The 27,555-nt window shown below is 36.8% G+C and overlaps 1 protein-coding gene across 2 annotated transcripts; it reads left to right on the forward strand.

Annotated features, from left to right (window-relative positions):
- Positions 1-4,835: 4,835 nt before the first annotated feature.
- LOC127636995 (FH2 domain-containing protein 1-like) lies at positions 4,836-18,209 on the forward strand. Of its 2 annotated transcripts, none has more exons than XM_052117824.1 (12): positions 4,836-5,383; positions 7,051-7,554; positions 9,129-9,190; positions 11,886-11,985; positions 12,081-12,166; positions 12,670-12,770; positions 13,002-13,072; positions 13,171-13,278; positions 13,370-13,440; positions 13,548-13,665; positions 14,090-14,254; positions 16,392-18,209. In XM_052117824.1, the coding sequence occupies exons 2-12, from the start codon at positions 7,135-7,137 to the stop codon at positions 17,637-17,639; spliced, it is 2,550 nt and encodes an 849-aa protein (XP_051973784.1). In that variant the 5' UTR covers positions 4,836-5,383; positions 7,051-7,134; the 3' UTR covers positions 17,640-18,209. The 2 variants fall into 2 exon arrangements, with proteins under 2 accessions (XP_051973784.1, XP_051973785.1); XM_052117825.1 differs by having other exon boundaries at positions 7,078-7,554.
- The last annotated feature ends 9,346 nt before the right edge of the window (positions 18,210-27,555 follow it).

The raw sequence follows: 27,555 nt of genomic DNA on the forward strand, positions 1-27,555 counted from the left end.
TTCCTGGCTTTGACCAAACCTTCTGGAATACAACACTGACATCATTAAATGTCTTCATTTAATTTGACCTTCGTTAATGTCCTTTTTTGCTGTGCCAATTTGACCCTCTGATCAAACACATTTCCAACAGAGGAAATAAAGTCAAAGGAAAAAATGCTGATCACTAGATGGCAATGTTGAAATATGATGCTATACCTACTCTCATACATCTCAAGAGTATGGTAGGGCCAGTGGGATAATCTCTTAAATATTTCATATTAAACAGGTAAAAAGTAATGAGCAGTGTTGTCATTAAGCTCTAAAAATTCCAAAGTAGCTTAAAGGGAAAGTTCACCCCAAAATTAAAAATGTTCTCTTAATTTACTCAACCTGATGCCATCCCAGATGTGTATGACTGTCTCTCTTCAGCAGAATGCAAACAAAGATTTTTAGAAAAATACTTCACCTTTGTATGTCCATACAAAGCAAGTGAATGGTGACCAAAATTGTGAATATCCAAAAAGCACATAAAGGCAGCATAAAAAATAATCCATATGACTCCAGTTGTTTAATCAAAGAGTGTTTCTCAATTCTAAGAATGCAAGAATGGTCTTGCGTGCTGTTGCTTGCGGAGACCAGTCTTGTTGAGCCACCTTGGAAGCACGAGCTCGAAAGGACAGAGAAGGACATAGAACACATCTATTGCAAGCTTTGAGATGTGCTGTGATCTTCCTGTTGCGCAATTAAACATCACCGCACATTTGAAGGTGTGTTGTAACTTGTGCCTAATTCCTACTGCCTGGCAGGAGCCTACCCCTCTTCGTGTGCACATGCACAGTAATGCTGTGTTTCTTCTAGATGGCAGTAAAAACTCTAAGGCTTCCCCTTGTTCAGTTGAGTGGGAAAATCACGTTGTTTTACCTCTAGATGACACCATAGATGAGTCAATTAAGGTAAATTTCTTGGTCTGCTTGAAAGTAAAATCAGTATCTAAGTCAAAGTTTACACAACAGTGTCAGCTGCTCATGAAATAATTATATATTTAAACAAATATATGTTCTTTGTTATTATTACACACTACTAACTCATGCAATGAAACAGTATAGTACAAATTCACAAATTTGTAGTAGTATTTTAATACATACAACTGTTCATTCTAAATGATACAGGATAGTTATTCTATAATTCTATAGTTACAGGATATGTGCTGTAATCTTGCAGCATTGGCAGAAAAAAAAAAACTTTGTCATATACCAGAATAGTATCTGTTTATTACTAGTCATTTTCAGCATCCATCTAGATTCTACCTCCCTCATTCTTCTGGCTGGATGTTCAAATAGTAATAAAAAAGTTTGGTGCATTAATAAATCCAACACTGTATGTCCTATTGAGTATTTGTATATTTTGACATAAGTAGCCAAATTTTCAGGGGGGTAATAACTGGGCAGAGTAATTTTAAACACCTGCCTTGATTCTACCTCTCTCATTCTTCTGTCTGGCTGCTCATACAGTCATCAAAATGGATTTAGTGGATTGACACAAGCAACATTATGTCCCATAACACATATGATTTTATTGACATAGACAGTTGTTCGGGACGGTAAAAACTGGGCGGGGTCATTTTTACCCACTTCCCTGTATTCTACATCCTCATTCTTCTGGCTGGACGCTCAGATAGTCATAAAATAGGTTTGGATAATTAAAACAAGCCACACTGTCAAAAAAGTAAAATGCTTCATGGGATTTACATAGACAGTCATATTGTTCAGGGGGGTAAAAACTGGGCTAGGTCATATTTTACCACCTTCCTGGATTATTTCTGAGGGGGTTAATTATTGGGGAGAATTATTTTTACCCACCTGCCTGGATTCTACCTCCCTCATTCCTCTTTGTAGATGCTCAGAAAGTCACAAAAATAGGTTTAGTGGATTTATAAGTACAACACTGTATGTCCTATAGAGCATTTGACTCTTTTGACATAGAATGTGTTAATATTAAGGGGGGTAATAACCAAGCGGGGTCATTTTTAACCACCTGCCTCGATTCTACCTCCCTCATTTCTGTCTGCATGCTCAGCCAGTCATAAAAATAAGTTTGGTATATTACCAGAAGCAACATTTCATGTCCCATACTGCATTTGATTCTTTTGACATTAATAGTCTGAATATTCCGTGGGCTAACAACTGGGCGGAGTCATATTTTACCTGCCTGGATTCTACCTCCCTAAATCTACTGTCTGTGTGTTTAAATATTTTTCAAAATGAGTTAAAACTTTTTAGTGTATTGCCAGGATATGGTAGCCAGTAGCCACAATTGTTAACATTATCAAACTTTTAGTGTGTGTGAGCCTTTGCAGTTTGTCTTCATTGACTGCAAGAGAGATAACACACTAGACTTAAACTGAGTGAGTGTGTCTGCATCTCGAACTGTGTTAGGGAGACTATTCCATAGTTTAGGAGCCAAATATGAAAAGGATCTACCTCCTTTTGTGGATTTTGATATTCTAGGAACAATTAACAGACCACAATTTTGTGATCGTAATGAATGTGATGGAATATAGCATGATAGAATGTCACTGAAATACTGCGGAGCTAAACCATTCAAAGCTTTGTACGTAGTTAAGAGAATTTTATAATTAATACGAAATTTAACAGGTAGCCAATGTAAAAATAATGGGGCTAACTCTGGCTGCTGCTGCATTTTGAACCAACTGAAGTTTATTTATTGATCTTGCTGGACATCCTCCCAGTAATGCATTACAATAATCTAGTCTTGAGGTCATGCACACATGAATTTGTTTTTCGGCATCAGCAACAGAGAGCATGTGCTGTAATTTAGCAATATTTCTTAGGTGGAAGAATGCTGCTCTACATACATTGGTGATTTGATTTTCAAAGAACAGATTGGTATCAAATATAACACCTAAGATCTTCGCTGTTGAAGACGATATAACAGTACATTCATATAGAGTCAAATTATATTTTAGCGGCTTCTTTTTAGAGGTTTTTGGTCCAATAATTAGTACCTCTGTTTTGGCGGAATTGAGTAGAAGGACATTTCTGGCCATCCAATCATTTATTAATTTGGAGAATTGTGAAATTTCATCAGGTTTTCAAGAAATCTAAATTTTGGTATCCTCAGCATAACAGTGGAAACTTATTCCACAATTCCTGATAATATCTCCCAGGGGAAGCATATACAAGGAGAAAAGCAGAGGCCCTAAAACTGATCCCTGTTGCACTCCATACTTTACTTTTGTTTGGTTTGACAGTTCCTCATTTACATAGACAAAGTAGTAGCAGTCTGCTAAATAGGACCTAAACCATGCTAATGAAAGTCCACAAATGCCAAAATAATTCTCTAGCCTATTCAAGAGAATGTCATGATCTATCGCGTTGAATGCAGCAGGAAGATCTAAAAGCACAGAAGTGAAATGCAGCCACGATCAGATGATAAGAGCAAGTCATTTGTTACTCTGATAAGTGCAGTCTCTGTACTGTAATGGGCCTAAATCCTGAATTTACGCATATTTATCTATAGAAATGAACATAGTTGGGAGGATACTACCTTTTCTAGTATTTTCAACATAAATGGGAGATTTGAAATCGGTCTATAATTAGCCAGTTCTCCAGGTTTGTTAGAATCTAGATAGGTACTGAAAATGACTACGCTCAAAATATATTATTCTGGTACATGACCATGTTTTTTTTTCCTGCCAATGTTGAAAGCACATATCATGTGACTACTGCATGTATCATTTAAAGGTTTAACAGGTTTATGAAATAAAATTCTAATAAAATAATCATGCATGTTAAAAACAAATTTGTGAATTTGTACAATATTGTTTCATTTGCATAGGTTAGTAGTGTGTAAGGATTAGTAGAATTTTGTATTAATTATTTCTTGAGCTGCTGACACTGTAGTGTAAAATTCTACTTATACTGATTTTACTTTCAAGCAGACCAAGAAAACGACCTCTAATGACCCATCAATGTGTTAAATGACATGAATTGAGTAGAAACACCAATATAACTGTGGCAATACTCATGTTTGGCAAAGACGCTTGAAATGAGGTTAGAAAGCCATTGAGTTTCTGAGTCTTTGGTGCCATCTAGAGGTAAAACAAAGTGATTGTCCCACACAACTAAACTGTCCTTCGTCAGCCACCGTAGTACGGCTTCTTGTCTACAAATCACCATCTGATGCATCCTTGATAATGGGCCTTATCAAGAACACATCCGTGTAATTTCATGCAATCTCTGTACTTGCGATCTTGAGTATTTGAATTTAACTTTGGCAGTGGATGATGACGTCGAACGTGTCCAGGAGAACGTAGGAACACAAAATAATGCACATTGAGAAACAGCCACAGTGTTCAAATAAAGCATATATTAAAATAAAGAAACAGCCAGTCGGTTTTCGGTGAGAACAGACCAAAATATAGGCTAACTTATTTTTCACTGTACATCTTGTCATTGCAGTCTCTAGGCACAATCATGATTACAAGCTCAATTAGTGGTTTAATCGTATGGATTACTTTTATGTTGCCTTTATGCACTTTTTGGAGCTTCAGAATGTTTTGCTCACCATTCATTTGCATTGAATTGACCTAAAGAGCTGAGATATTTTTCTAAACAAATTTGTGTTCTGCCAAAGAAAGTCATAGGCTGAGTTCTAAATTGCATACTACTAGTTCTACTTCATCCATATCCGTACGGTAGTATGCAATTCCGAACCCCGCGATACACATGTAGCATGACACGAGGGTGAGTAAATGATGAGAGAAGTTTCATTTTTGGGTGAACTATCCCTTTAATTTCTTACCAAACACATTTATATCTCTCATTCGATGAAACACAAACAACTTTGTGAAAGGATTCAAAGAAAAAAATCTGACTTTATGTAGCACATTATTGAACAAGCCGACAAAGATCATTATAACTTCACTTTAATTATACAAGCTATATGAATGTATGACTTACATGAATACAATGAAGTCCCAGCTTCTGTCAGTTACGACCGTTACAATAATGTTGAAGCAAGGCCTTGCTTGACCCAACTTGCTGGGCTCTTATGACTAAAAAATATCTCAAAATAATAAATAAATAAATGTGTAACCTAGTTTTTTTGCTTTCTTAATGAGTTACGTATAGTGTTCTTTCTGAAGAAGCAAGAGTATTTTAAGTCCGCTGAGAGGGGCAGGTGGGCAGCTCAGGCGAGAAGATGAAGCGGCTCCTCCTGACCTGAGCGCGTGTAACGGGGTGTGGCTTTTGTCATCCATTAATTAAAGTGTTCGTGCTGCAGTAGATGGCGTTTGACATGTAGGTTGTCTAATAACTTTCTCCGGCAATGGGCATCAGTTGACTGAGTTCTTGTGAAACAACCTGGACTTGTTTATTTACTGGTACGTATACACCCACACAAATACATGCTTTTACTTTTTGGTTTGAATTTGATATTATTGTATAATTTACTCTTGTAAATTGTTTTAGTTTTGTGACTCGACTTGAAAGTTTCTTATTTCATAGTTTGATATCTTTCTTGGAACTCCGTCGAAATGTATTCACCATAAATTTAGAAGTCAATGAAACTCGAACGTTGATGTGATATCGATTATTACTGTATGTTTACATAGTCGCTTTTGTAAACATACTTGAGGAACAGTTGTGTACACAGGCTTTTCACAGTGCATATCATTTTAGCTAGATAAATGCTAACATGTATTTCAGTAACACTGAATATTTTATTGTAAGCAAAGTTAAAACTATTTGGAGGGATGATATGGATATAGCTTATATACACACACAAACTGCCTGGCCAAAAAAAAAAGAAAAAATTATAATAATAATCATACATACACACACACACACACACACACATATATATATATATATATAATATATTATACATTATACTGCCTGGCCAAAAAAAATAACAAAAGTAATAAAAATCACCATTTGGATTTAAGGCAGTGTTATGATCTGGGGTTGCTTCTACTGGTCAGATTTAGGCTCAGCAACATTATGCAGCTGACTACCTGAATGTACTGAATGACCAGGTTATCCCATCAATGGATTTTCTTTCTTTCCTGATGGCACGGGAATATTTCAGGACATCAATGTTTGATTCATCAGGCTCAAACAGTGAAAGAGTGGTTCAGGGAGCATGAGGAATAATTTTCACACATGAATTGGCCACCATAGAGTCCTGAACTTTACTCCATTGAAAGTCTTTGGGATGTGCTGGAGAAGACTTTACAGAGTCGTTCCACTCTCCCGTGGTCAATACCATTTTTATTATGGTGCACATTCATCATGGCATTGTTTCGACAACTTATGCAACGTCACAACATTTATTTTCATCCAGAGTTGCATTCATTTTTTGCAGAGATCTTGTATTGATGAAGGGAGAGACGAACCACACTGTAAAGTCTTCTCCAGAACATCCAACAGACTTTCTACAGTCTTACCATTGCTGATTCAATTAGAAATTATCACATAAAAACCATTACTTTTAATGTTAAGACTGTTTACATATGAGTAGCTTGTAAAAGCCTTCTGTTCATGTAGACCAAAGTATGCAGTATGAAATGCAAAGTAGCCTTTATTCATGATAACCTTAAATAAATATTTGTTTTGGGTCTACCTGTTGAAGTGCCAAGGCAAATTGGTCTTGTAAAGCATTATATGACTTTGTGGTTGGCTTTCACAGCTATCGCATTCAAATAGGCAACTTGCTCTTCCAGTCACTGTGTTGGCATTGGAAATACATATGTTTTCTGAGCTTCTGAAATGTAGTTGCTTTTCATATCATATCTTTTATTTTAACTTAAAATATTTTTTTAACTTTTGATAGTTAATTAGCAAAAAATGTTCCCCAACATTGACATAAGCTTAGTCGGCTTATACATGCAATTTCTAGACATATGAAGCATTGTACATTTTAAAATGTTCTTGCTTGTTTACAAATGCTGGGTCACTGTAACATTGACTTTTGATATGACACCCCCTTCTCGGTCTACTGTGATTATTGTCATTTGTTTCTTCTTCCTTTGTTAACTTTTTTGTGTAGCATTTTGTCTGAAACTTCTTTTATCAGATCCCTCCAGCCAGTGAACTGGATTCGAGGCCATTGGACGCCCACTCTGAACTGCCAATGGATAAAGCTTCAGTTGTAACAACAAAACCTCTACCTCAGGATCCATCCAACTGCTTTGAGACCTCACCCTTCAGACGTATTATACATCACCCAACCCTGGGCCCTACCCCACCTCCTCCGCCACCCTTACCACCTCCACCACCCCCACCCCCCTCACCTATGGGGGACCCTTTCACAAGGACCGTCCACCGGCGCTCCAAAATGCGCAACTTCAACTGGGACACCATCCCCAGGCTCAGCGTGTTGGGTAAGCGCAATGTGTGGACAGCCCAGCACAACCTTGAGAATTTTGAGCTGGATACTAAGCGCATGGAGGAGCTTTTCAGCCGCAACGAGCACCACAGTATCATCCGGAAAGGTGGAACAGTCAGAAAAAGTGTGTGGGGAATTTCGCAAACCATCAGAGAATCAGAGAATGTAAGTGGTATTGCTTAAGTAAAGGGATAGTTCACCCAAAATTATGAAAATTTTCATTTTTGGCTTAACTATCCCATTAATAGTTGAACTGAGCTAAACTTGTATTGTTAAGCTGAAGGCATTGTCGTTGAAAACCTAGTCATGAATAACTATAGCTGTACTTTCCAGTGAGGCACTTTTGCTGGGACGGTAAAAGACCTGCAGCATTGAAAGGCAGCTCAGATGTCATCTCTCAATTCAAAGCGCAGGACAGGGGCTAGTGGGTGAATTAAACATGACATCTCATACTCATTATTAGCCAACATGAACCCAATCTATAGCTCAGTTGTGTCTCTCAACTTTCAAACATTCAGTTTAAAACAAAACTGGAGATATGACTTTGAACATACTGTCTTAAAAGAACAGTTCACCCAAAAATGATAATGCTCTTATAATTTACTCACCCTTAAGTCGTCTCAAGCATCAGAACACCAGAACACTAACAAAGCTATTTGAATAGAGATGTTATGTCTGTTTGACCATACAATGCAAGTGAATGGGGTCCAAACTTTCCTGCTCCAAAAAAAGCACATAAATGCAGCATAAAGATTATCCAAACGACAAATGTTTAAGCTAAGTCTTCTGATCCAGTTGGTTTTGAACAGACCAAAATATAACTTATTTTTCACTGTACATCTTGCTAATGTAGTCTTTTGGCACAATCACAATTTCAAGTTCGATTACGCTTCCTAGTGCTCGATGCATGTGCAGAGCGATAGATGGAGCCATATAAAGTGTAATTGAGCTTGAAATCATGATCGCCAACGAGACTGCTAATGTCATGATTTATAGGGAAAAAGGAGTAATTTCTTTGTCTGTTCTCACCCAAAATCAATTTGATCGCTTCAGAAGACTACTGGAGTCTTTTGGATTACCTTTATGCTGCTTTTTATATGCTTTTTGGAGCTTAAAAATTTGGTCAACATTCTCTTGCATTGTATGGATATATTCTCATCATATCTCTGTTTGTGTTCAGCAGAAGGAAGAAAGTCAAACAAGTTAAAAATAACATAAGAGTGAGTAAATGATGAGAGAATGATCAGTTTTTGGGTGAAACTTTCCTTTAATCTGAGTCCCCAAGAGAAGGAAGTTGAACTTAATTTATCTTGTCTTGAAAGATCTCTAGCTTTGCATGTTTTCTAGTGCATTCTTGTTTGCATGGAAAAGATGAGCATTTGGAAGTATTTGGTTATCATTTATCATAAAAGGAAATGTTTTGACTCATCCTTTGAGGTATGACCAGTTTAATTTTCTGTCAAGCACGATGTTATGCAGAGCGAGAGAATTAATAAATATTTAAACTCTATGAAACACTTCAGAGATACTTTATATTTTATTATTGCGATACTAAATTAATTTAGGTCTGACATGAAGATTATGTGCTGGTCAGATTTATGATACCACTTTCATCTTCTCTCATGCAACGATTGATGCATGTTAAATATTTTGATTCATATATTTTCTTTTTGATGTGCTGCCACTGAATATAATGTAAATATGCCATGTATTTGTCTTTTTTTTTTTTTTTTTTTTAGGTCTCAATCCTCAACTCAAAGAAAAGTATGAATATTGGGATTTTGCTAAAGCAGTTTAAAAGGTAAGCCCATGAAGTAGAAAGGAAATTATGAAACCGTTTAGCCTCACAATGAGGTTATCTTATTAGCATTACAAATCCTGGATGACAAAGCTTGTCGCATAACCCTTATGATGTGATAACACAAAATTAGCAATATTACAATAAAAATGGCAGACAAATACAAGATTTATCTGGTAGTAGCAACAGTCTGTTTAATGTTATCAAACTGTTTGCATGTTTTATTTATTTGTTTATTTACAACTTTTAATCATTAACATTCTTGACTGGCAGTCCTAATTCAGTTTTAGATTTTTTGCAAACTTAGACCTTGAATCTTTTTTTAATCACTATAATTTGTATTGTATTTTAGGTTGTTTATTTGCCATGAAAATATCCATGGAAGCTGGCTTGGTGTTAAATCACTAACTAACAAACAAACATTCTTGGCTGGTACATTCATTTAAAAAGACGTAAAGTGTGCCATTAGAAAATGTGCAATGGGCATATAATATTTTTAGGCGTAGATTTGTCAGTACGTAAGGTGATGTGCTACAATAAAAGTTTATATGTCATTGAAAGTATCAAGGTCTTAAAAAGATAGTTCAACAAATAATGAAAATTCTCTCATCATTTACATGATGAGATATCTGGAATGGCAATGTGTATGACTTTCTTTCTTCCGCTGAACACAAATAAAGATTTTTAAGAAGAATATTTCAGCTCTTTAGGTTATTACAATGCAAGTGAATTGTGACCAGACATTCGAAGCTCCAAAAATCACATAAAGGAAATGTAAAAGTAATTCACACGACTCCAGTGGTTAAATCCATATCTTCGGAAGCGATATTAAAATCAGAATAAATTTCTCCTGAAGTCCTCTATCATCTCATGTTTTGAGCATGCACCAGACAGCCAGCTGTTCAACCTTACCATCCCGTGACTCGTCGGATGAGACGGTTGACCATGGTGTTGTCTACAACTTTCAGGAGCTTGACAGAGGGGTCCTTTGCAGTACAGTACAGGGAGAAGAGCAGTGAAGGGAGAACGCATCGCTGAGGATCACCAGTGCTAATAGTGAGGGTCCTGGATGTGAGTTTCCCCAGTCTCACTAGCTGCTGCCTATCTGTCAGAAAGCTGGTGATCCATCAACAGATTGGAATGGGCACAGAGAGCTTTGTCAGTTTGGTTGAGAGATTTGGTATTGAAGGCTGAACTGAAGTCCACAAATAGGGTGCTTGCATAAGTCCCAGGTCTGTCGAGGTGTTGCAGGATATAATGCAGTCACATGCTGACAGCATCATCCACAGACCTGTTTGCTCAGTAAGCAAACTGAAGGGGGCCTAACAGGGGTTCAGTGATGTCCTTTAGGTAGGACAAATCCTCTCTCAAATGACTTCATGACCACAGACATGAGAACAACAGGTCTGTAGTCATTAAGTCCTGTGATTTTGGGTTTCTTTGGGACAGGAATGATGGTGGAAGCGTTTAAAGCAGCAGGGAACTTCACACTGCTCCTGTAATCTATTGAAGATCTGTGTGAAGATAGGGGCCAACTTGCAGACTTTCAGACAGGCAGGTGAAACACCATCCGGCCTGAAGCTTTCCTTGTCTTCTGTTTCTTGAAGACCCAGCATGCATCCTTCTTGTAGACCATAAGTGCAGGTTGAGTAGTTGGTGGGGGAGGAGGGGAGTTCCAGGAGGTGTTGTTTGTGAAGTGAAGATCAGATTGGTGGAGGGGTGTGAGACTGGGCTTTTCAAACCTGCAGTAAAACACATTAAGGTCGTCAGCCATTTGTTGATTCTCCACAGAGCGAGCGGGTAGTATCTTGTACTTGTTGATGCTTTTCAGGCCTTTCCACACAGATGCAGGATTGTTGGCTGAAAACTGTTTTTGAGCTTTTCAGAGTAGCTTCTTTTAGCCACTCTGGTTTCCTTAGTCAGGTGGTTACTGGCCTGGTTGTACAATATTTTATGCCCATTCCCATAAGTATCCTCTTTGGTATGACCATGGTTTATCGTTATTGAATGATAAAAATGTCCTAGTAGGGATGCACATATCCTCACAGAAACTGATATATGATGTCACCGTATCCGTGAGCTCGTCCAGGTCTGTGAATGCAGCTTCAAAAACACTCCAGTCACTGCAGTCAAAGCAGGCTTGTAGTTCCAGCTCTGCTTCATTGGTCCATCTCTTTACAGTCCTTACTACAGGCTTAGCTGATTTTAGTTTCTGCTTGTAGGTCGGGAGGAGATGAAACAGACAGTGAAGTCCCAAAGCTGCTCTAGGGACAGAGCGATATGCATCCTTTACAGTGGTTTTGCAGTGGTCCATTATATGGATTTAACCATGGACTACATGGATTTAACAATTGGAGTCGTATAGATTACTTTTATGTTGCCCTTCTGTGATATTTTCAAATCTCTGGTCACCATTCACTTGCATTGTAATGCCTACAGTGCTGAAATATTATTTAAAAATCTTTGTGTTAAGCAGAAGAAAGTCATACACATCTGGGATGGCATGAGGGTGAGTAAATGATGAGATAATTTTCATTTTTGGGTGAAATATCCCTTTAATGTTTTCGTCATAAGAATCTAGAAGAACATTACAATTGAGTTATATCCATTTTACGTCATTATAATACATTACTGTGAGCTCACAAAAGATCTCCAAGTAGGTCCTACCATCTTGTCCTTGGTTTGGTGCACTTTTCAGGCCGACAAAGGACATTGTGGAAGCTGTCAGGCATGGTAACCTGTGCTTTGCTTCTGGGAAACTGAGGGAGCTCAGTAAACTGCTGCCGGATGACATGGAGGTAAACTGGTTCTCTCTATGACCATGTTTGTTGTACTATTATCAACTGATCAGCAGTGCTGTTTTCAACACTGCTCTTGTATTGACACTTTCCAGTCAAAGAAGCTGATGTCATTCAATGGGGATTTATCACAGTTAAATGATGCTGACCGTTTTATGGTGATGCTGGTTCAAGTGCCAGGGTGAGTTTTTCTGCCTTAAGGTGAGATTCAATCTGTAAACAAAAACATTTACTCAAAAGAATGTGCCTCTATATTTATAGACAAATTATTAGTTTTAACCAAGTTGGAAGGCGCCTTCACAATTTAGTTCAGCTCTGTATTAAATCAGTCACCTCAACATATGCTCCCCTTATCTTGTTCCAAACCCTCTGTGGAGCACGAATGGCGATGTTAGGCAGAATGTTCTCTTTTATTGTATGGGGAAAAAGAATGCTATTAAAGAGAATGGTGACTCAGGTGAACGTTGTGCCTTACGTCTCTTTTTTGTGTTCCATGAAAAAGTCATACAGGTTTTAAAAAAATATGAGGGTGGGTATATTATGACATAATTTTCATTTTTGGGTGAACTCTTTCTTGAAGTGACAAACTGAACTTTCTTCTGAAATTTAGGTCATCATGTTTATTGGCTAAGCTGAAACCGCTAAATCTAATGTCAGTGAATTCTGTAACTTAATTTTTTTCAGGTATAAATTGAGGTTAAAGAGCCTACTTCTTCAAGAGGAATTTTTCCCCTTTATAGAGGAAATGAAACACTCCATCGCTGTCATGACAACAGCTGCTAATGGTACTTTTCTGTCAGTCTTTTGTACAGTACTGTATATGGGATGTAAAACCTTCTAACTTTGTGTTTTTATTGATTTATCTATGGATTCTATATAGCCTTCTTTTGCAAAGTTTAATAAAACTGTATTGTCACACAACCAGGGCCAGAAGAAACTTAATATATTTTCACACAACCGGGCCAGAAGAAACTTAAGAGTAATGTATTTTTTTTTATCTTATCACTTCCTACCAGAGTTGCTGGCATGTGATGGCTTGCATTCAATCATCAGACTGGTGCTGAAGGCTGGTAACTACATGAATGCTGTGAGTGTCAACTGTATTGTTTACTATAAAAACAATAATCCGGAGTTTGAACAACAGCTGGAGCAGATAAATACTGACTGTGGCTGAATCTTTTGCAGGGTGGCTATGCAGGCAGTGCTATCGGCTTCAGGATGGCATCATTGCTCAAACTGGTGGACACCAAAGCAAATAAACCTAGAATGAACCTTATGCACTATGTAGCTATGGTGAGCTAAGCAGTCAGAAAATCTTTGCTTTTATCAGATTTTTGAACATATCTATATTTGAAAGTTGTATCAAATGTTCTATCCATCACAGCAAGCCCAACAGATTGACAAAGCTTTGCTGCAGTTCCCTGAACAGCTTCAACACATTGGGATTGCTGCAAGGTAGATATAGTACATGCCTGACTCATTCAATAGTTTCATTAAAATATTGGGATTCAAGAGATTTTGTGATTCAGCAAAATTCAATTCAGTTAATAAATGCATCACAGGATCCAAAAACAGGAGGTGGAGATGGACCTTCAAAAGGAATTTGACAAAATTAGGGAAGCAAAGATGGATGCCAGTAAACAGCTAGCTCTACCATATCAGATGGAAGCATTTCTTTGTGTGAGATATTTTAATTTTTCATGTAGACTACGAGAAAATGCTATGACGATTAGGAATTCAAAAGCTGAAAAATGCTGCCTCCGGCATCAAGGTATGTCCAAATCCGATATTTGCGTATCATCCAGGTCTACTGAGAAACCTTTATCTGCTTATTTTATGAAGCCAGTATAGATGTGTCCTTTACTGCCTTTGGTACCCATAATCCTGTTTGGGTGGTTTGGTAGTTGGTTGAATTAATAAAATAAACTTAAAAATGCAGTAAGTTAGTTTATAAATGTCCAGTTTTTTATTTTTTGTGCGTGTGACTACATGTCTACCAAAAAATAAGCATGTTACTTAATATTTGCTTGGTTATCTCACAAAATACTACCTGTGAAATGGAATACAAGGATTTTGATAATAATTGATATATGGTCTTGCACAGATGGCAGACATGCAGCTTGCGGATGTGGAAGCCTCCCTTCAGGAACTTAACATCATTGGTAACTCTGTGGCAGACTTCTTCTGTGAAGACCCTGCCACATTTAAACTAGAGGAGTGCTGCTCAATCTTTCATTCCTTCTGTGAGAAGTTTGAAAGGGCTATACAGGTAAATGTCAAGAAATTAAATTACCTTCTGAAGCTTAATAATCACTTTATCAGAATCAGAATGAGCTTTATTGCCAAGTATGCTTGGACACAAGGAATATGTCATGGTGACAGAAGCTTCCAGTGCAAAGAGAATACAAAAAATATACATATACAACATATACAATTAAATATACATATAACATATATACATAAATGGTGAAATAAGAATTAAAGGTAAGATACGACAGATACATACAAACTACATTATGACAATTGTGTTGTTCAAATATGTTATATACAGATGTACAATCACTGTATGTGTAAGGTGATTTAATGTATTGTTCAGAAGAGATTGGATTTGTCAAATAAATATAAATGGAATACAAATATGAATGAATAATTGAATATACAGATGATTGTATTGCCACAGTGGAGAGTATTGAGGGCAGTTTTAAATGTTCATAAAGTGAATGGTCTGAGGGAAGAAATTGTTCTTGTGTCTGACTGTTCTTGTGCTCAGAGCTCTAGTGCCGGCCAGAGGGCAACAGTTTAAAAAGGTTGTGTGCTGAGTGAATGGGGTCCAAAGTGATTTTTCCAGCCCTTTTCATCATTCTGGATATATACAGTCCTTGGAGGGTGGGAATTTGAGAACAAATAATCTGCTCAGCAGTCCGGACTATCCTTTGAAGCTGGTAGCTGAACCAAACCAGACAGTTATTGAAGAGCAGAGGACAGATCCCTGCAATCATTTGTGTACAGTAATGAGAGTAGTGGGGAGAGTACACATCCCTGGGGGGAACCATTACTGATTGTACAGGTGCTGGCAGTTAATTTCCCTAGTCTTGCTAACTGCTGCCTATGTGTCAGAAAGGTGGTGATCCACTGACAGATAGTTGTGGGAACCGAGAGATGGGTTAATTTATTCTATAGGAGAGCAAGTATGATGGTGTTGAAAGCTGCACTGAAGTCCACAAATAGGAGCCTTGCATGAGTCCCTGGTCTGTCTAGATGTTGCAGTATGTAATGCAGTCTCATATTGACTGCATCATCCACAGACCTGTTAGCTCGAAACTGCAGGGGATCCAGAAAGTGTCCATTAATGTCCTTCAGGTGGACCAACACCAGTCTCTTAAATGACTTCATGACCACAGACGTCAGTGCTCTGTAGTTATTAAATCCTGAAATCTTGGGTTTCTTTGGGACAGGGATGATGGTGGAACGTTTGAAGCAGCTGGGAACTTCACAGTACTCCAGTGATGTGTTGAAGATGGGGTCCAGTTGGTTAGCACAAGCTTTTAGACAAGTGGGTGAAACCGTCTGGGCCCTGTGCTTTCTCAGTGGTTTCAGTTGCTGTTGTGTTGTATAAAGCAAAGTTCACACTGCAAACACTACACAGTTGGTACCCTACACACACTTGATGATTCTATCGTTTTTGGTTTAAGACTATTTGTCCCTGACTGAAGCTAAAATCCTGTCATTCTCATTCAAATTCATGCACATAGCAACAGGAGAGAGTATTCATGAAAACATGTAAATAAAAATGAAAGAAGGACTTTTGGCTGTTCTTATATTTATTTTCACTGAACATGGGAAAAACTATGAAAAAGAACTGAAAATATTGATGAGACTGCATGTCAGGAGACACGGGCAGCAGTTTGATGTTTTGTTTTATTTGCGGTGAATTTGCTTGTCAAAGTTCACCAAACATGATCTCCATGCAAAATCTGTGAGGGGAATGTCTGGATGTCCATCTCGCGAAATTAACCGCAAGATGGACATCCAGATTCCCATGTGGATTCCCGTTGAGATGACTATTTAGCCCACAGAATTTCACCAAACGAAGGTTAATGTAACAGCACCTTTACCAATGCAATGCTTTTCTCTTGCGCTGTCTATATTTCATTGGCTGTTTCTCATTGCCAGTCTCTTGCACACACCTGACAAGTCTCTGAATTGTGCAAATTACTAGATTGTCAACGATAGACACTTACTATGATCTGAGATTTCTAGTTGCAGACAAGTCACCAAATTAAAACATCAAAAGTGACAGGCTTGTGTCATGTGCATCTGGTGTAATACTACTAGCATAGCTAGTATAACTACCCTATATATCTGCTTAAGTGTTATTGCATACACACTTTTTCTATGTCCTGCAGGAGAATCAGGAGCGAGAGGCTGCTGAGAATCACAAGCGACTACAGCAAGACAGGAAGAAGCTTACCAGATCAGTTAAACGTCGATCCACCGGCTCGATCTCTGATCAGAATGTGACTGATGACACTTCTGCTCTAGAATCTGTTCTAACAAGCTTCCTTAGCCAACGTCGTCCTCGCAGGAGACCTGGTGGTGTCACACCAGTACTGAACTGCCCCTTAGAGTTCACCAAAAACAACAGTCCTCAGGTTGAGGAGCATAAGGTGAGGGTAGATCTGGACAGCCCTGCAGAACCCAAGGAGGAGCAAACCAATATCTGTGATTCAGGAAGTTCAAGGGTACGAGAAATAAAGGATGACTGCAAGACAGAGGAGGTCGCACCCTGTGATGTCAGTGCTGTTCGGCGGGCACGTGCTGCATCTAAGAGAGGACAGTGCATTGATGACAATCTAATTCCTGAAAGCAGTGACTGCAAGGATGGTAGGTGCACGGAAACCTCAACCAGGCAAGTTTTTGTGAGTTCTGAGGATAAGGTAGAGGTGAAGAAGATTGAAGACATGGATAAAGGAGCGGTGAATAAAAAAGATGAGGAAGAAGTGGAGAAAAGAGAGGGGGGAGACAAAATGCCCGAGCTCTCCAGGAAGGTCTTCCGCTTCAAGGACTGCAGTGGAGGCCTGAATGGAAATTCTACACCTGATTGTTCCAGATTTTCTGGTGTATGTATCTCCACTCCTAAAAAGAGGGATGTTAGAGAGGTGGATCTGGCCTTGCAGAATGGACTTGGAGTTCTGGGATCACCATGGACCATTCTCAGCCCCCGAATTTCTCCCCGCAACACACCCAACCGCAGACACTCCTTCTCATTCTCTAGGATTGATATACTTGATGATGGGGTTTGGGCTTTACCTGATACTCCTGTACGCAGTAAGACCCCACATTTGGCACATGTTGGCAAGATGAACACTTCAGAAAACCTGTCCTCTTCTCTGGTTAACCAGAAGGCAGGAGTGGGGACTTCTTCCTCGCTACCAGACTGTCCATCAAAGCGAACCCCAGCTCAGGGGATATTTGTCAGGTCTGTCTCACTTACTGATGAAAAAGAACCACCGGCCAACTTCAAGTTGGGACAGCTCTGTCAGAGACGTACAGGAGAGGACCTTCCTCTGGATAAGCGACCTCCGGAAACCTCTGCACTTGTATCTTTCTTTCGACGCTTTGGGGATCGAAACAGGGCTGGAACTGTTGGTTAAGAAGAAGCAACATTTCCTTTTAAGGAAATGTGTTTGTTTCATACTTTAACTGATTTAGGGAATGCTCTTTTATTTCTACTCTGCTCTACCATTGCAAAGACTTATTTTGTTTCCCTCTCAAAGGATATGATGAATGTTGACAAATGGGAACTTGTCTCATAACACTCTTGATATGCAAAGTTACATGATAATTGCAGGCAGATGTAATCATTTTATTGTATTTTTAATTTTAAAAGTGATTCTTTTTTCCCCTAACAAGCAGATTTTATTGGTTTACAATATTGACATTCAGTACTAAAACACATTTTATTTTTGTTCCTTGTCTTTTAAAGCCTGTCTAATATTTTTATGAAATAATAAAGTGTGGATTCCACCTTAAAACCCCTGTTTATCTACTCCCAATATATTGATACCAAACTTAAATACCTTTTTGTTTTTGTTCCATTTATTCTTTTTGGACTGATACGATGTTAGCAATGAATGATAAAGCACATTTCCTCTGTTTATCTGGCCAAGCAAAGCTGCCCGTGACAGAATAATGTTGATGTCACCATATAGTCATATCTTGCGTCCTACCTGGCAACAAATAAAAAAGTCATTTAGATTTAAACAAGATGCTTAAGAGCCTATGATTGGATCATTATTGCAGTGATTAATGTTTCAGCTGGCAACAATTATTTTAATCCTAACTGATGCAGAGTGTAGCTTCTCATTTCTACTGAAATTCAAAAATGTTTTACTGTGTTTCATAAGGGTCAAATTATTGGCCTGCATCAAGCAAAGAAAACAACTAAGGAGATTACTGAAATCACTGGAATTGGGTTAAGAACTGTCCAACGCATTATTAAAACCTGCAAGGAAAGCGGTGAACCATCAGCTTTGCGGAAGTGGTTATGTGGTTGGAAAAAAATCTTGAATGGTCGTGATCGGAGATCACTAAAACGCTTGAAGTCATACCGTTAAAAATCGACAGTAGAACTCATGGCGATGTTTAATTGTGAAAGTAAGAGCATTTCCACACACACAATGCGACATGGACTTACAGGATTGGAACTAAACTGCTGTCTGGCCACAAAAAAGCCACTTGTTAGTTAGGCTAATTGGAAAAAATGACTTCAGTTTGCTAGGGAGCATAAAGATTGGACTGTGGAGCAATGGAAATAGATCATGTGGTCTGATGAGTCCAGATTTACCCTATTCCAAAGCGATGCACCTGTCATGCATAGTGCCCACTGCTCAAGCCTCTGGAGGCAGTGTTATGATCTGGGGTTGCTTCAATTGGTCAGGTTTAGGCTCAGCAACGTTATGCAGCAAAAAAATGAAGTCAGCTGACTACCTGAATGTACTGATTTTTTTCTTCTCTGATGGCCCAGGCATATTTCAGGAAGACAATGCCAAGATTCATCATGCTCAAATTGTGAAAGAGTGATTCATGAAAAGGGAAATGAGAACTTTGTGAATTTCCATGTTGTCTAGGTGATGGTGTTTGTTTACACTCTGATCTCCTATGGCTTATGTCACAGTGAATTAATACCCCCTAAAAAAACAGCAGAGTACAGGCTCTTCTTTCATACTGTACCAGAGTCCTCATAATGAAAGCTAATTTTCTTCCTGAAACATAGTCTGAAAAAGAAGCTAAGCTAGAAAAAGGTTTTAAACTAATGACTCTGCTAAAGAAACTTCTGATTCCCATCTCACCATTTAGACCACTCTCAAATGTGAGCTGTAAAGAGAAAATCTTGGTGTCTTTCTGCAGCTTTTCTGTGCAATCATTTTTGTTCACTAACTCTTCACTATGTCACTTTGTGCACATAAAGTGAGCACACCAAATATAAAAACAGGGCCTCAAAAAAAAACTTGTCTATGTTGAAAAAGCTTGATGTGTGAGTGTTTGTTAGAGAGAGAAAAACTAGAGCTGAAGAGAAGGAAAGGAAAGGAGGACTACAGGATCACTTGTCATCAGGGGGACTTCCTTCTACACACATGCAGACCGAACAGTACAAAGCTTCTTGGAATATATTTTTATGTCAAGTAAGTATGCTGTTATCTATGTACCTAATTTTCAAATTAGAATAATTTTTACATTAATACTTTTAATGGAGACATTCAGCCAGTTGTTACATTAGGACATTTGGTAACATTTTACAATAAGGTTGCATTGGTTAACATTAGTTAATGCCTTAGTTAACATGAACTAATGGTGAACAACACTTATTTACAGCATTTATTTATCTTAATGTTAATATATACATATATTAACAAATGCAACCTTGTTGTAAATTGTTACCGGAAATGTTATGTTGCTAATAACAGTGTGCGCGTGCACCTTTTCTATTTGTTCTTGTTTGTTTGACGTTTGATGGTCTTAAAATGATGTTCTGAGGTTTAAGGAACTTAGTCAAAAGAAAATATTTCTTTCTTTTTTGCAAAGAATGCAAAAGTGGTTTAATTTTGATTCAAGAGACACATTCGTGCCCTGAGAATTTTATTTTTTGGAAGAACCAATGGGGTGGTGAGATACAGTTAGCTCATGATTCAAATCACTCAGGTGGTGTCGCAATTTTGTCACATAATTTCAAAGGAAAATGTTTGTGGAGCAAGGGGGACTCTAAAGGTCATTGGATCATACTACTGATTGATATAAATGATTGTAAATTCATTATTGTTAATATTTATGGTACTGTTCAAAGGATGCAAACACTTTGTTATTAGGTGAAATTGAAAATGTGTAAACTCTTACCATGAGAAATAATACGAATGTTAAATTAATCAGTGGTGATGATTTTAATATGGTCATGAATGGTTCCATGGACAGATGCCCTCCTAGAGCAAACAGTGAATCCAGTGGTCTTTTACATTTAAGTTACAGTCTTGACTTGATTGATATTTGGAGGATAAACAACCCCTTAACTAAGCAGTACTTGGAGCAACAAAAATCAGGCTTAGAATCTTTTATTTTAGATACATCTATATTGTCTGCTGCTTTAACTGACCATAATGTAATTAGCCTTAAAGTTATTAAACTTATCTGGGGGTTAAGATTGTAGAATTAATGGAGGATATTGGAAGCAGAATAATTCCTTGCTGAATTAGGATGACTTGAAATCTATTATAGAAAGACTTCTTTATAATCATTGTATCTCTGCAATTAATAATAGTGAATTTGGTAAACAATGGGAACATTTGATATTTGAAATAGGATGTGCTGTTAGGACCTATGGAAAACAAAATTTAGGGGAAATTAATAATTTAATATAGAGAGGAAATTTCACTATTGAGGATCAGGCCTCTCTGAATAAACTCCAAAATAAACTTAACGTAATATGAAGAAAACGCCAAGGAGGCCATTATAGGTAAAAAAAAAAAACAGTATATATTTCTTTAGTCTCGAAAAAAAGAAAGGGGGAGCTAAAATGCGATTAGGAAAATGAAAATTTATGGTGTTGTATGTGAGGATACAAATCTTATCTCATATAGCAGGTTTTTTTGCTACATTATATTAAAGTGAGTCTAATGTTATTGACCCTTTGCCTATTCTAAATTCTATTACTTCAAAAAGAACTGTTAGCAATTATTTCAATCGTATATGTTCTGAATAAATTTCATTAGAAGTTAAAGAGGGCATTAATAAGTTCAAAAACAATAAATCTCCTGGGAGTGATGGATTGACTTCAGAGATATATAAAAGTTTTTGTGACCCTTTATCTAAATTTTTGTTGGGAGTTTATGAAGAATAATTTGTACTCTAGTACAAAAATCTCAATAAGATACTCTTTTGATTGACAACTGGCGCTCAATCGCATTATTAAATAAGGACTATAAAATGTTGGCATCTGTCCTGGAAAACGACTTAAATATGGCCTTGATGATTTGATTGATGAGTGCTAATCAGGGTTTATGAAGGGTCGTCACATATCCAACAATGTAAGGTCGGTTCTTGATTTAATTGATCATCGTGATTTTAGATCCTGCAGACTTCCAAAAAGCCTTCGATACTGTTAGTCACAATTTCATCTTTAGTGTATTATGCATCTTTGATTTTAATAATTATTTTACCAATGCAGTGAAAACAGTGATTTTTAATTTAATGATAAATCAGAATAATGTGGTTACGGGAATTAGAATTCAAGATAAAGAAATACAAATTTCCCAATTTGCAGATGACACCACAATTTTATTTTTAAATCAATCGGAAGTTCCTAAAACATTGGAGATTATTAAGGATTTTTCTCAGATTTCTGGCCTTTCTCTCAACAATTCAAAACGTGAAAAATTATCTTTAAAAAATATAGATAAAACAACAATTGTGGAATTCAGCTAAAAGATGTAATTAATTATTTGGGTGTTAAAGTTTCTTTAAATTCAAATTCGGTTCTTACAGAAATTAATTTAATTCTAATTAGAGGTGTGATTAAAAAGAAGTTCAATTCTTTGCTGGCAAGAGATTTCAAAGGCAGAAGGTCTAGCACGAGTTTCTTATCTCTTTTCTGTAATGGATTGCCCTAAGTCCTCATGTTCCTTATTAGATAATATGGAAAAATAAACCACACAAAATCAAAAAATAATTTCTATATAATATCTATATCTATATAATTCAAATAATGTTAATGATGGAGGTCTTGGAGTTGTTGACTTTACCCTATTCAACCATGTTTTAAAAGTAAATTGGATAAAACGATTAATCAAAAATACAGACTCTATATAGAACTTTTTTCCTACATTTGTTTTTAATAAAATTGGAGGAATTTAATTTTTGTTACAGTGCCCCTTCTCAATTGGTAAACTACCCATTAAATGAGCAAGATTTCACCAACAGGCCTTACTGTCATGGTTATTGGTTAACAAACATAATTTTCACCTCACCGTTGTTTTATTTGAAATAATCAATATATTACTTTCAGAAATAAATCATTATTTTTTGAGAGATGGTATTTCAATAATATCTATATTTTTAATCAGTTGATAGATAACAATAGTCAGTTTTATTCTTTTTCAGAATTCTCCAGTAAATTTGATTTTAGGGTGTCATTTAAAGAGTATAATATTGTAGTCAATGCTATTCCTAGTGCTATAAATATTCTTCTGAAAGGAGAGCAAACCTATAATCCTATTTCTCTGAATAATCCCATTTCTTCTTCTTGTTACTGTTGACAAATGCAATAACCACTTTGTTCGCAATCATATAACAGAAAATCTATTCCAGCATCTTCCTTTCAATGGATGAGGCTACAGTGATAATTGAAATTTGGTCTGGTCCCTTCCCCATAAATATCTATTAAGAAATAAGATTAAATATGTCACGTTTAAAATATTACATAGATGCTACTCTTGTAATAGCAGACTCAATAAATATATTCAAAATATTGAGAAGAAATGCACTTTCTGTGACATAGAATACATTTTTTTATACATAAATGCAATTTTTTGGGGTAAGAATCCGCTTTTGTCACTTTTTATGGTAGACTATAACTTCAATGGTTTGTCCTTTATGGGCATAAAAAACAAAAAAAATCCTTGAAAAGTCAAAAAAACGCTTTCATTGTTTTAACCTTATACAGATTGTTTTTATTTATTTTTTTATCCCTCTGGCTTTTGTTTTTTTTTATTTTATAATTATTGTATTTATTATGCCTTTTTTTATAAATTTTTTTATACTGTTCTTATTGTTCTGTACTTGTTGACACAATTTCATGTAAGACGTTTGACATGAATAAATAAATAAATAAATAAATAAAATAACAGTGTGTGCGTGCTGTCGGTATATCACCATCGTTGGGGTTAGGAAGGGCTGTAAATGTACTACTGCCAGTGCCTAGTAATATTATACTGTTCGCTTTCAGATTATTTTGAAATAGATATATTGACTCATTGGGGGATAAACAACGTTTTGACATGGCAACATCCATAGCCAAGCAGCTAAAGCACTGCAGAGAGTTTTTCAGGGATTGTCTTTGTGTTGCTGTAAAACAATTAAATAATATATAATTCTGTTGATGTTTAAAATTAAGTGTTACTTCTGCAAGGCTTTTCCCATACAAAGTAGTCTACTTTACTGTGGTAACAAAAGTGTCCACTAGATCTCACTACAGTTTTGTAAAAGACACTGGATGTGTTTTCCAATTTCAAACGAAACAACTTTGAGCTTGCCAATGTAACACTGACATTGCCATTGCATATTGCATGACATATACAGTATTGCATTTAAGAGATTGAAGCACACATTTAAGAACCATTTTTAGGACACTTTCTAGAAGCACTTTTATCTTATTTAGAATAAATAATAATTTATTTTGGTCACACATTAAACACATATATACAGTGAAACGTATTAGTTTTCACATATACCAGCTAAGCTGAGGTCAGAGTGCAGGTCAGCCATTATACAGCACCCCTGGAGCAGATAGGGTTAAGGGCCTTGCTCAAGGGCCCAACAGTGGCATCTTGGTGGTGCCAGGGCTTGAACCCCTGACCTTCTGGTGAGTAGCCCTGAACCTCAACCGCTGAGCCACCACACAGAAATATATTTTCTGTGAAAATGAACAGTACCAAGTGAGTCCTACTATGATGTACAGTATAAAACTGTAATGTAATGAGATAAACATGATGATAATCAAAAGGCTCCCCTTAAGGGGAGGTCACACTACACTTCGTGCTCCATTCACTCCCATTCAAACGCATCTAACTGCTGCAGACTGGAAACGCAAGTTCATGCAAATAAATGTTGTACTATCCCGTATGAAAATCGAGATTTCATGACAAATTAGCCGCAAAATCGCCACTGATTATTGTCATATGCAAATGAGATTTGTGGCAAACTTGCGGCAAATTGTCCAATTGTTGCTAAAGGTTTCCACTACCGTTGAAGAGCTGCAAATTCTGGAAAACATTTGTGGTGAATCAAAAGCTCATTTGCATGTGCAAATAACAAGTATCAAATATGGGGCAGTTTGCCGCTAGTTTAGGATTGTTTTTTTCTCCCCAATTTTGAATACCCAATGCGTCCTCATGGTGGTGTAGTGACTCACTTCAATCCGGGTGGCAGAGGACAAATCTCAGTTGCCTCCGTGTCTGAGACCGTCAATCCACCTATATTTATATTTCTTCTGCGCCAAACTTACTTCAAACGTACTTCTCTGTCTGCTCGTATGAATGTAACACATCATAAGAAAGTGTTTCACCGCTGTTCAAATGCATGTTGGATCACATAATTTATGTAGAAATGGGACTAAATATTAAATGAAACAAATGACAATGAAATGCAAAGTAATCTATTAAGTAATCAAAAAATATTTTGAATGTAACTGTTTTCTAATTACCAATGATTTCAGTTGTAAATGTAGTGGAATACAGTTACTTATATTTTGTATATTAAATACGTAATCCCAATACATTTATTTAGTTACTCCCCAACCCTGCGCACGTGGAGGCTTCACGCACTACTCGCCACATTCTCCATCCAGAGTGAACCACATTATAGCAACCACAAGGAGGTTACCCCATGTGACTCTAACCTGACCTACCGGGCCAATTTGGTTGCTTAGGAGACCTGGCTGGAGTTACTCAGCATGACTTGGATTCAAACTCCCAACTCCAGGGGTGGTTGTCAGCGTATTTTCTCACTGAGCTACCCAGAACCCCAGTTTAGAATTTTGTAAGGGACACTGCGTACCAAAGTTCAAGCTTGGTGAACTCTGAACCATGACTTTGTGTGACAAGTGGACTGATATAGGAGACTGAAAGGTCACACGGGTACCTAATGGCTCAATTAAATGGATACATATTACAAAGCTGTGAGATTTATTGTTGAAGGAATGTTTGTAGACAATATATTTGTATTCATATATTATTTGTTTTTGTTATGTATTATTTACTTACACCAGAAGTCCTCCCACATGACATCATATCCTGGTCTGTCCAGTCTATTGTGCCTGCCCCTTTAGCCAGTTTTGTCTTCATATGTAAATGTTTAATGCAAAATAAGCGTCTTCATTTCTTGAGCAGGAGTGTCCATTTAGCTCAGGTGTTATAAGTGACGATCCAGTGCTGGAGTTATAAAAGTTGCTGTACGTACAGATGAACTGTTCGATTTACTAAAATATAACGTTATATTAAGGTTTATTTTGATATTGTAATAAAAAAGACCAGGACATTTTCCATACAGATTTCTTGAGAATCACCCCATATTTAGATGTACGAGACCACTTTATTCATGCTCTCTTTGAAACCCTAATGAAGAGTCACAACGCTGTCAGAACTTAATTTCTAACAGCTACATTTCCTCCCTTCCTTTATAGATCGCAGAGTTTGAAGAATGCTTAACTTTAATTCAGCATGATTTTTGAAATCAACAACAAAATGTTGAGGTAAGTTGTTAATTCCATTATGAGACTCCATACATAAGATGTAGACGTTTACAGCTAAAAAACTAAATGAAGAAAGAGTATATGTTTGCATAGTAGATCTTGCATTTTAGTATTAAAATCTGTAATTGTGATGCATTATAATTGATCACCAGCTTTATCAATATCTTTTTCTAAATAGCACTATTAAATATAATGTGACTCAGCGCAAACAATGTCATCCAATAAACATCCATGAGTTTGTTTGCATTTGATAGCAGGACAATAGTTGATATGCATTTGACCACATAGATCATAGTCATTTCCGGGTTCACATTTGCCGGGAAACTGTTCCAAGTGGACATAATCCTTTGAAGCTTACTGACACATTACATCAGTCATTACTCAGCAAAGTCACGTACACCGGATATCACCTGTATTTGACCTCCCAGACAGTTAAGTACAGAGACTTACTCATTCTCTAACTAACAATGGTGACTGAATGACACATTTAATAATTATCTGAAATAGATTTCATGTAATAAATATGTAATGAAGAACAGGTATTGTATGCACTTCGAATGCCCGTTGCTTGTTGTCACAAATTCCTTCTGCACATACTGTACTGACACCAGTTTTGTGCTAAACATAGTGACAACAAACATACAGTAGTTGTTTAATAAAGCATTTAAGTGCAGCTGTTCTGCTGTAGATGAACTTTGGTCCTTAGATGATTAAGAAAGACTGAGCTTTAAAATGGTTTTAAATCCCTCCGGTTCATTCCTAATACAATACCCTCATTAGTGCAGACAGTGGCAGCAGGGAGTTAAACCTCTTTAACTCGAGTGAATATTTAAGCTTTTCACACCAGGCTGTTATTAAGTAATTAAGCACATGCATTCCCTGTTTGCATATATGAGGATATTGAATACAATAAAGGATCTCTGAATAAATGCTGATGCATTATCTCAGGACAAGTTTGTATATCACAGCCGTTTTGTGGAACTGTACTTGCTTTGCACAGACATGCAAGAAGTGGATTGTTCATGCAATTGACGAGATGCTCAAAAAGAAACAAATATATGTATACCACAAAAATGATAGTCCTAACATAGAATTTAGTCTTGTTTTCCAGTAAAAATATTTTAAAATCCTTAGAACAAGATGCATTTACCCTTACAGCAACAATGCATTAGCTAGACTAGATTTCAGAGTATTTTTTTCCTACTGTACTGGCAGATTCTGTTGCTTCTCAGTCTTGTTTAAAGGATTTTCTTTTTCTTTTTTTCAGGAAAACAAAAACTTTTTGCAGTATATGTTGATTGATTGTCACATTAATAGACAATAATGGGCCAAAAAGTGCATAAAGACACATTGAAAAAAATAAATGCCACTGGCTAGTAAATTTTTTTTACTGCCAGACTTTTGACAATAAGTGTATTATAATGATATGAGCTGTCACTTTTTGAAATTTCATATCATCTACCCATTTTTAACTAAATATTCCCAAGATTGGAACCTAACAAACATTTAAGTGCTACTTTGTTAAAAGTACTATGCATATATATAAAAAAAAA

Source organism: Xyrauchen texanus, chromosome 44, assembly GCF_025860055.1.
Source record: "Xyrauchen texanus isolate HMW12.3.18 chromosome 44, RBS_HiC_50CHRs, whole genome shotgun sequence".
Classification (NCBI taxonomy): domain Eukaryota; kingdom Metazoa; phylum Chordata; class Actinopteri; order Cypriniformes; family Catostomidae; genus Xyrauchen; species Xyrauchen texanus.

Coding starts and splice junctions, on each gene's coding strand:
- LOC127636995 (XM_052117824.1), top strand. CDS start 7,135: ATGGATAAAGCTTCAGTTGTAACAACAAAACCTCTACCTCAGGATCCA. Junction 12,167..12,669: donor ATGCTGGTTCAAGTGCCAGG/GTGAGTTTTTCT, acceptor AATTTTTTTCAG/GTATAAATTGAGGTTAAAGA. Junction 12,771..13,001: donor CATGACAACAGCTGCTAATG/GTACTTTTCTGT, acceptor ACTTCCTACCAG/AGTTGCTGGCATGTGATGGC.